Source organism: Syngnathus floridae, chromosome 6 (genome assembly GCF_059516105.1).
Source record: "Syngnathus floridae isolate MCC-2025c chromosome 6, RoL_Sflo_1.0, whole genome shotgun sequence".
NCBI lineage: Eukaryota > Metazoa > Chordata > Actinopteri > Syngnathiformes > Syngnathidae > Syngnathus > Syngnathus floridae.
Window position 1 is genome coordinate 16,094,246 of NC_142418.1, and position 9,569 is coordinate 16,103,814.

The window sequence follows — 9,569 nt, forward strand, 5'->3', positions numbered from 1 at the left end:
AGAAGGGAAATTTGCCTTAAGGGGAAAAAAAAGGTTGCGAAGACAATACTCATCCTGCATGTTAAACCTGAGAAGAATGGGAAGGGTAAATGGAATAAGATCAATGAGGGAGGGGATTGAGGTAGGCCACGTATGTGTGGAGTCAGTGCCTAGGGGGGGAGCGAACCCCCCCGCTGGGCTTGGCTGAGCGGCAGAGACAAGGCGGCGTGGTGGTCCGCTGCTCGGCCGAGAGTGGAGCGGCTAGATCACAGGCAGAGATACACAGTCAGTAACCAGGCGTCATCATTTCAGGAGCATTTTTTTTTTTTTTTTTTGCCACTGCTGGATTGAGGCTAAAGCACTGGAAGCCATCTGCACTCTTTTTCATAAAATCACATAAAAACAAAGCCTCTTCACAGCAGGGTTCAAGTGAATATCACATGCGTGCGGGAGAATGCCCGTACCCATGGCAACGGCGGCACGAGGGCAGCGTGCGAAATCCCGCTCACGAGACCTGTCAGCCTTTGCTGTTCGTCTAACATCAAGCGCTTTTTTTGCACTCTCGCTTTGTTCTTTTCCCCTTCTAATCCCACTTAACTTTCATCCTGCTAAGTGAAAGGAAATACAAACTGGTTGTCCTCGGGACAAAAAAAAAAAGACAGTTTGCTAGACGGGGAGTTATCTCCTTTCACAGAGCAGCCTGAGCTGAGTTTTTATGTCATTTTTTGGGGGGAGGTGGAAGGAGAGCGTTGAAAAAAGTGTGCAGACGTGGCCTCCAGTGAAACTACGACTAATTCATATGCTCATCGTGAGACTGAATTCAAAAGCCGTAAGGATAAAGATAATGCGCCGTGTTGATCGAGACTATTTTTTTTCCTCTTAAATCAGCTCTTACAAGACTGTGTATTCCTTATGTTGCGTATCTCCGTGTTGATGTGTACGGGACTGACCGTCCTCCGGTAGGAGCAAGGTAAGTGGCTCGCTCCAGACTCCTCCATCCCCAAGTACAGTGCTGGAAGTCATCCAGACTGTGTAGTTAGTGCCCCCAATAAGACCAGTCAGAGTCCAGGACAGGAGAGTGTCAGGTGGTAGAGGAACAATCAAATCTGAAACCGGAACTTCCTGTAACAGGACAAACTGACATGAGTGGTAGCATTTTTTTGACACAACTTAAAACGGAATTTTTCCTGCGTCTCACCTGCTTGGCCACAGTGTTGTTGTGAGTGTAGTAAATTGTATAATGAACGATAACGATCCCATTTGGTTCCATGGGTGGATACCATAGCAAGGTTACAGCGGAGGTCGTGATGTTTACAAAAGTCACATTCCGGGGTGGTTGAAGGGGTTCTGAAGGACAAATGATGATCAGAGACTACAAATGTGTTAACTGCACTCGCGTTCATCTGTTACCTGCGTCAGAGATAATGTAGGCCCTCATCCCTCCGTCTCCCAGCCTGGTCCAGCTGGAGACGGATGCATTGTAGAGACTCTCAAGGTCCATGTTAATAATCACCGACGTCTCCGTCGCATTCTGCAGCAGATCCATTGTCTCGTTCCTGGAAAAGACGTTCGCTGAACTCTTTTGTAGTTTCATCATTGGACAATGCACAAAAACTCACCACACTCTCACAACGTAATAGAGTATCTCCGAATTGGCTTCGAGGGGCGGTTGCCAGGACAACTCTACCTCAGAGTTGGATAACTTCCTGGCGTGGAGGAATTGAGGAGGCGTGTCTGGAGCTGTGATGTGGGAGAGAAACTGTCCAGTCATGTAATAACAATACAATCAAGAGAGAAACTGTGGCACTGGACACTCGTGGGTCTTCTGGTGCTAGGATTAAAAAAAATGGTTAATTGTCGCCGACCTGTCGGGGGAAGAAAAAGCACATGGAAGGAAAAGACGCAGAGAAGAAATAAAGGAATTAAGACTCTCTACTTGACCCCTCCCCATCAGTCCATCTGTCCATCTCACCATCCTCCAGCGTAGTGACGTTGAGCGGCTCCGTGCTGAAGTTCCCCGGCCCGGCCCGAGTGTGCGCCTGCACCGTGACGCGATAGCGCGCAAACTTCCTCAAGTGGGTCAGGTGCAGGAAGTTGGTAGTGGAGGTGAGGTTGAGGTAGTGGGTGGAATTCCACAACTCCAAGCTGTAGTGGGTTATGATGCCATTGGGTACCAACGGAGGCAGCCAGGTCACGTTCACCTCGTTTGGACTGAGCGACTCGTAAGCGAGGCTGTATGGAGGACTGCCCGGCACTGGAAACGAAACAGAAGATTCTGTAAGGACTGATTGTAACAGGACTTTGTTGACTTTTCCATAAACCCACCATCCTCCCCAGACAACACAAGTAAATAGTCCGAAGTTTGGTTGCCATGGCCGAAACGTGTGAAGGCCATCACAGAGACGTTGTAGTAGGTGAAGGGCCTCAGGTGCGTCAGGGTGACTTTGTTGTTGGAGGTGTTCACTGAATTGGAAAACGACCGGTTCTCGTAGAGGATGGTGTACTGTTGGATCACCCCGTTGGCTTTCTCCGGGGCGGACCAAGTCAAGGTGGCTGTTGACGAGCTGGTGTCTACCACCGTGAGGTTTACTGGAGGGGAATCCGGTTCTGAGGGGAAAAATGACAGCTCATATAAGAACCCGCTGCCATATTGAGAGACCAATATTTATTGTCATTTTATATTTTAACATTAAAGGAAACAAAAACTAACAAAATGAAGGTAGTAAAATGGGAACAAACCATTTAAAAAAAAAAAGAAAATGCTTTTTAAAAAAAAAAAAAACTAACTGACACTACTACCTTTATAAAACTAAACTCTTATTTTAATTTTAATGAATTTCAGGGTTTACATTTCTTTCAGTATTTCTGTATATCCGCACTAAAGAGGGAAACAGTCATTTAACAATTGTAGTTCAATTTGTTTTAGTATTCCATTTTTTTTTTTTTCAAATCTTGAATGGGACAAATACAACACACATACCGTCCTCTAATGTGACAACCAAGATGCCATCTTCCTGGGATAGCAAGCTCTCGCCCACAGCCGTCGACGCCGCAACGTGTAGCATATAAACAGTATACTTGTCCAAATCTACAAAGGATATATTTCCAAATCTTACCGTGACACCTGTGTCGAACTGTGTTGCCGCGGGGTGAGCACGCTACCTGTTATCAGTATGCTGGTTGAGTTTGTAACCCACTTCAGACGCTGATCACTGTTCAGCGCGAGACCGTAGACGGTGTAATGCGTGATTCGTCCATTGGGGTTGAGTGGCGCCGCCCAGCTCACAAATACGGAGGTGGAGCTGATGTTTTGGTAGGAAAGTTCCAATACTGAGCTGGGGACTACATGACACCAATCATATTATTGTCATGTAAATCGAAAAACAATCACGGCAATTGACCTTGCTCTCGGGTCTTCTCGGTGATGTCAGCGGCCGGCCCTTCGCCTACTATAGTGGAAGCGGCGACCCTAAACGTGTACTCGGTGAAAGGTTCAAGGTCGGACACCAGGTAGTAGAGCTCGTCCGTCGACAGGTCCATCATCTCCTCTCGTACGCTTACACCTGCACAGATAAATAAAAATGATTTAGGCCATTGTCTGGTTTTATTTGTTGTTAACAATGCAATATTTATTTCATGCTTCTTGTGAGCAATTTTATTCGTAGTAGTAGCGGCTGCACCTGAACTTCCAGAAGCCACGGCGTGTGCTGTGATAGACCCCTGACGAGTGGACAAGCGTAAGGTGCCCGGGGTGTGAGTGAGGCGGGACAACTCGTCGTCATCTGACGTCCTCAGCCAGGGTGGAAGCGTAACAGGTGGCACAGGCGTAGCAGAAAAAGCTATAGTGGGAGGCTGAAACGAACGATAAGTGTCGCTGGGTGTCTCTGTGACCATGGGGGTGACAGAGGGGTTCAAATTCTGGTCGGTCTGAGCGTCTGTGTTTTGCTCAGCACTTTGGAGGTGAGTTAAGCTGAAGAAGGTGATGTCGGTAGACTGCGTGGGGTCAATATGAGCCGCGGTGGAGGTCTGACCCAGCTCAACGTTTCTCCTACGCCGCCCTGGACCGCCATTTTGATCGGGGCCGGGTGACTCGTCTTCATAGGAACCAGTTGTGTTGGCATTCTGTGGAGAGGAAGTTTACAGATAGACAAGTTACAAAAAGTAGTGTCCATTTTTTTCCAGTATTAGATCAAGAGTCCCATAAAGGCATAAAAGTGAACCTTGGAAATGTATTGGTCCACACTGAAACGTTAGAGAGGTGCATTCAAAAGTTCAGACAAGGTCAGATTGAGTACCCCAGTGAAGGTTTTAGTCGTCTCATTCTGAAATTCACCCCAATTTTTTGTTGGCAGGTTTTGCAGCCATTAGCCATTTACCAGCTCTCCTACGAGGGTGATGTCCTGTAACAGCGTGTCGTTCAGCAGGACCTGCAATCTGTAATGAGTGATTGGACCGTTGGGCTGGGCCGGAGTTCTCCAGTTCACACGGACTGAAACGGCATCCTCTGCAAACGCCACCAGGTCCTGGACAGCGCTGGGCGCTGCACCACCAATACAACAAGGCGACCGTCAAATATGAGAAATTTTTTTTCTCTTGAGAACAAAGTCAACAAAGGTTGACATATATCGACATACACAAACGTCGTCACCTTCAGCCGACGTCCTCACATCACTCCGAGCCACCGGACCAACTTCTCCGGCCGCTTTGGCCCCCACCTCCACCGAGTACTTTGTGTACGGAGCTAAGCCGGTTAAGGAGAATCGCATGTCCGCTGTGCTGTTCTCGTATAAGTATCCTACGAACAAAAGACACAGTCAAATTACATTTCACAAATGTGGATTCATGCAGAGTCAATATGCACTGACCCGTAGGCCCGTATAGGAAGACTACATAGGTGAATTTCCCAGTGATGATATTGGGAGAGTTCCAGGCGAGGGATATGGATCGAGACGTCACGTTCAATACGGAGAGGTTTTGTGGAGCATCTTCTGGGGCTGGAGTGCAAAAACACAAACCAAAAAAAAATCATATAGTCGGAAAATAAAACAAGACAGGGCATTCAATCAGAATTGGGCATTTGGACCTGTAGTGTAAATTGAGCCTGTAAAAACTTTTTTTTTCTCCCCGCCCTACCTGACTCTGGCATGCGGACCATGGTGGAGGCGATCTGTCCCTCCCCGTCGGATGTGAAAGCAGACACTTCGAAAAGATAAGCGGTGTAAGGCCGAAGCTGATCCACCCCTACGGAGATGGGCACGCTCCAAGCGGCCGCGGAGGGAACGGCCCCGAGCGTGTAGGGCGGAGACACTGCCGTCATTTCCAAGGGGCTGACGGTCGCTCGAGACAGAATTTCCGCAGCGTCCTAAAACACAGGCACAAATGGGAATGGAATTAACCAAATGATTAAATTTAACTTAATTGATCCCAAATTTATTATCAAATGTTTTTTCATCAACGTATAATAACAGGCAGAAAAATTTGAGTATTTACAGTAGTCGTATATTAAAGCTGCTCAACTTTTTTCATTTTTCACAAGTGGGGGCTTAATAAAGGTTGGAAAAGACTGATCTAAAAATAAGCAGGTTCATTTTAAAGGGCGCACATTGCAGTGAGGCAGCGCTCCCATCATGATGTCCTCGGCGTTGACTTCCAGGTTGCGCACCGTCTGGCCCGTGCGAGCGTGCTTGGCCTTGACGGAAAACTTTGTAATGAGGCCGTTGATGCGATGTGGCAGGAACCACTTGACCAGCACAGAGGTGTGATTTTGAGCAAAGGCGGTCAGGTTGGTCACCAGTCCTGGAGCTACAGTCAACACACAAACACACGATTGTACTCGTATCATACTTCCATTTCTTAAATGGAGAATTGTGTGTGTGTGTGCTTACGGGACTCATTGGTCTTTGTGTAGACAGGTTTACTGAATGGTCCCATGCCAGCAGGAGAAGAGGCTGCCACCTAAAGACAAACATTTGGATGGGACTGTAACAAATGATTGGTTATGGGGGCAACTAAGTGGGCATTTTTTTTTGGCAGCTCGTATACAAATAGTTAGGTCTCTGGAGTTTGTGCTTGACCAAGTAAATATTTTTCCATGTAACAGGCCGCAGTTGTAAATAAGAACTTGTTCTTAATTGTTTGCCTGGGTAAATAAAAGGTAAATAAAAAAAACTGTTACACAACAGTTTATTAAATCACATATGACCTGGAGACTCTGCTGGGTGAAGAGCCAGAGCTACTTTCAAGTCAAGAATTCTTGATTCTTATAATATATTTGAAGAAACAGACAGTCATTAAAACAGTTGTGTACTGAAAGAAATGAATGATGGGTATCTTTTAACAACTCCAATGTGGTAAAATGACACACACACACAAATAATCAAAGAATGTGCCATGAAGGCTTTTACATGTCATTTGTATAAGGGTCAGTGTGGGTTAATGAATTCTCCAAACTAATAAGCACTGTCACATTCATTCACTCATAACAGACTGTGAAAGGAGCTCCGGCTGATCCATAGCTCTGTTTACCTGATTAATAATGCAATCGGGATCAAATACCGACATTGAGCCCGATGGAGGGACTGAGTGTGAGATAGATGTTGAACACATTCCAGATAAACTTCAAAACAAACTTGTTTGGCCATTCACTAAACTGCATTTAGCAGTTTCAAGGTTTAGTGCTTTACTCAAAGGCACCGGGAAATAACAAGACTCTGTTTTTGTCAGTTTCATTTTGAAAATGAAGTATGTCTCCTGATAAAATGTTGTGACTAGAAGGCCACAAATTTGATTCCTTGATGGGCAGCAGGAAACGCTAACATACAAGATGACTAATAACAACAAACCTTGCATTGGATAGCGACCACTGGTACCTGAATGTGATACGTGGAACCCGAGGTAAAGTCAGTGAGCAGAGTCTCCGGGACATCCAGGTACTTGGTTACTTGTGTGAAGACAGGATCCGGGTAGGGACACACTTCCTTGTATCTAGGAAGTATGAATAAGATATTTTAATTTTTATTTTCTGAACAAAGGTGCATTGCTAAATAGATGATACCTGATGATATATCCGTCAATATCACTCGTATCAGGTGGCATGGTCCAGGAGAGAAGAATCCCGTTGGATCCTACAGGATGCCCTTTTAGTCCTGAAGGTGCACCAGGAACTACAGAGGAAAATTTTGTTACTATTCAGAAAATACAGGTCAAATAAAGTATTATAAAAAAACTAGTACATGAATAACCATTGTAAATATATTAGTATTAGTCACTGAAAATGAAGTTTTCATCCCCTTTTATCTTAAACTGTCATGTCATTTTATTTCTGGAGCACTTGAGAACTCAAAAGGACAGCATTATGAAAAGCAAAGGAATAAGTATGCATGGGACTGCGTTCGCGTTGGATCTGAGGCTTCACTTAAAAGTGACATTTAAGACACTCGGTGCTGAGTCGTTCATCACGTAGTTCAAACACATTGAGCTTAAGTTAACAGAAAGGAATTTAGCAGTCGAATTCCCTCACACAGCGGCACATTCTTTTTCTTGAATGTGATGATGACAGAAAAAAAAAATTACAAATTGTTCCGTGGTACTGAAATGCGACCTTGACTTAGCAATAGAAACACATTGCAGTCTTTTGTATTATAAAAAGTAGACAAATCTCACCGCTCTCATTGGCGTTGATCATGCGGCTGACTCCCGGGCTGATGATGGTTGAAGATGTTGCGGACACGGTGGTTGTGTATTGTGTGGAGGGACTCACACCCTCAACATCAGCCTGAGGTAAAGAAAGAAACAACAAATCACACATTGACAAGACTCCAACAATACGGAAAAGAGGTTTAAGGGCCCTTACTATTATCAGTTTCATCGGAATTCATTTTTAATTTAAATGATGCCTTATCTTTCCTCAAGGCGAACGCTTTACGATGCTGATTAGACTTATCGCTGCCAAATAAAGATGAGTATAAAATATAGTATAAGATGATTTATTTTCTGTTTTATGTGGGGGAAAGCAACACGTAATTTGTCAGAACATGAGAGGGGATGGGAGTGACAATAAGGCATAAAAGCAAGAAATAATAGGCTGCGGTGGAAAAATGTGTCAGGGAAAACAACGGCTTGTCAAGCAAAGTGAACGCCTCGGAGGGAAAAGCACTCTCACAAAAGTGCAGACAAAGACAATAATTGATTCTACTTGGGAAAAAAAGATTGGAACAAATTGCCTAAAAGACCTATGGACGCCATTATTTAATATTTGCCACTTAACTATTATTTGCACAACATTACGTACCTACCTATACACTCCATAAATTCTGCCGGTTAATTAAATGCTGCAAGAGAGGCAATTATTTCTTATAATTGATGTGAATAGAATAGACAAGAATAGAACGCAATCATTTTGTAGCTGCACCTCGTGTTCTTCCAATTCCAAAGTATTGTATCGAAAGGGCAAAACGTTTGCATTGTGCATGATTTATTATGTGTTTTTGCTATTGAATTAGCTTTAAGTGACTCTTGTGTGGAGAAAGAGCAAGCTTGAGAGCAAAAAGAGCAAGCTTGAGAGCAAGAGAGAGACAAGCAGAGTCAAAGATGTAACAAAATAGACATTTGTATAACTATATATATATATATATATATATATAATTTTTATAATTTACTAATATATATATATATTCATATAATGCATATAAATAAAATAATATGCCTTACCTGTGAGTGAATGAGAGGCATGCAAAGTGTGAGCAGCAGGATGCGATGAAAGAAGGCCATGATGAAAAGCCCAATTAAAGGTTTAGTTGAGTCACTCTAGTGCATCCGGAGTCAGTTCAATTAATCCAGGCGGCCGAAGAATGCCTACAGGCCGCTCTGTGCCATGACTGAACCTGGCAGATTTAGTCATGAGGGAACTATCCAGCGCTCCAGTTTTGGCGTTGAGTACGGAAGACAGTGAATGCTTTCATTATCTGCTGGAGGAGATAAAACATTCAGGGTTGAGCTCATGAAGCCGACTCAATAAGTCATGAGATCCATTACTCAGCTGTATGTGTGTGTGTTGGGTAGAGTTACATTTTGGGGAGTGGGGGGTATGGGACACCTGGTCGTTGGAAGAAACCAGGAAGGGGTGGAGCTTGGTTGAAAGTGGGGGGCGGAAACATTTCTGCATGACATGATAAGGCTTAATTATTATTTGTTCAATAATAGAGTTGCCTATTCGACTAACCATCTTGGATTTATTGAATCCTCTAAATCGCCCATAGTTGTGAACGTGAGTGTGAATGATGGTGTACTCCCCAATGTACCTGAAGATATCCATCTTGAGACTGTAAGGTTCCCCTGATTCAGTTCCCAGGTTGACTTCGTAATGATCCACGCAAGCTTGCAGCCTGAGAAAGCACGTGGCGACGCACTCACTCCCCGAGTGGGCACTTCAGAGAAAGAAAAGGGCGACATCAATGAACATTTGAGGATTATGGGCACTTCACTGGTTTGACATGTACTTTGCGTACCCATGGTGATGGTCAAGAAGGCAGAGCACTCCCCAATTGGCCATCTTCACTCTCTAGGCGCTCACATTGGAAGTGCAGCTCCAC

General features: G+C 44.5%; 1 protein-coding gene across 2 annotated transcripts in view; it reads right to left on the minus strand.

Annotated features, from left to right (window-relative positions):
• The window catches only part of ptprq (protein tyrosine phosphatase receptor type Q), a 22,847-nt gene extending 13,930 nt beyond the window's left edge, over positions 1 to 8,917 (minus strand). The window contains exons 1-20 of one of the 2 annotated variants that reach the window (XM_088379789.1): positions 8,689 to 8,917; positions 7,642 to 7,753; positions 7,034 to 7,142; positions 6,849 to 6,963; positions 5,865 to 5,934; positions 5,582 to 5,781; positions 5,113 to 5,341; positions 4,845 to 4,973; positions 4,628 to 4,774; positions 4,356 to 4,519; positions 3,660 to 4,101; positions 3,381 to 3,542; positions 3,142 to 3,321; positions 2,960 to 3,067; positions 2,305 to 2,586; positions 1,952 to 2,233; positions 1,599 to 1,719; positions 1,390 to 1,535; positions 1,178 to 1,326; positions 930 to 1,101 (exon numbers count right to left, since the gene is read on the minus strand). In XM_088379789.1, the coding sequence (XP_088235915.1) occupies positions 930 to 1,101; positions 1,178 to 1,326; positions 1,390 to 1,535; positions 1,599 to 1,719; positions 1,952 to 2,233; positions 2,305 to 2,586; positions 2,960 to 3,067; positions 3,142 to 3,321; positions 3,381 to 3,542; positions 3,660 to 4,101; positions 4,356 to 4,519; positions 4,628 to 4,774; positions 4,845 to 4,973; positions 5,113 to 5,341; positions 5,582 to 5,781; positions 5,865 to 5,934; positions 6,849 to 6,963; positions 7,034 to 7,142; positions 7,642 to 7,753; positions 8,689 to 8,748 (3,379 nt within the window). In that variant the 5' untranslated portion in view covers positions 8,749 to 8,917. The remainder of the gene's footprint in view (positions 1 to 929; positions 1,102 to 1,177; positions 1,327 to 1,389; positions 1,536 to 1,598; positions 1,720 to 1,951; positions 2,234 to 2,304; positions 2,587 to 2,959; positions 3,068 to 3,141; positions 3,322 to 3,380; positions 3,543 to 3,659; positions 4,102 to 4,355; positions 4,520 to 4,627; positions 4,775 to 4,844; positions 4,974 to 5,112; positions 5,342 to 5,581; positions 5,782 to 5,864; positions 5,935 to 6,848; positions 6,964 to 7,033; positions 7,143 to 7,641; positions 7,754 to 8,688) is intronic. The other variant, XM_088379788.1, reaches the window with a different exon arrangement.
• Between the last annotated feature and the right edge of the window lie 652 nt (positions 8,918 to 9,569).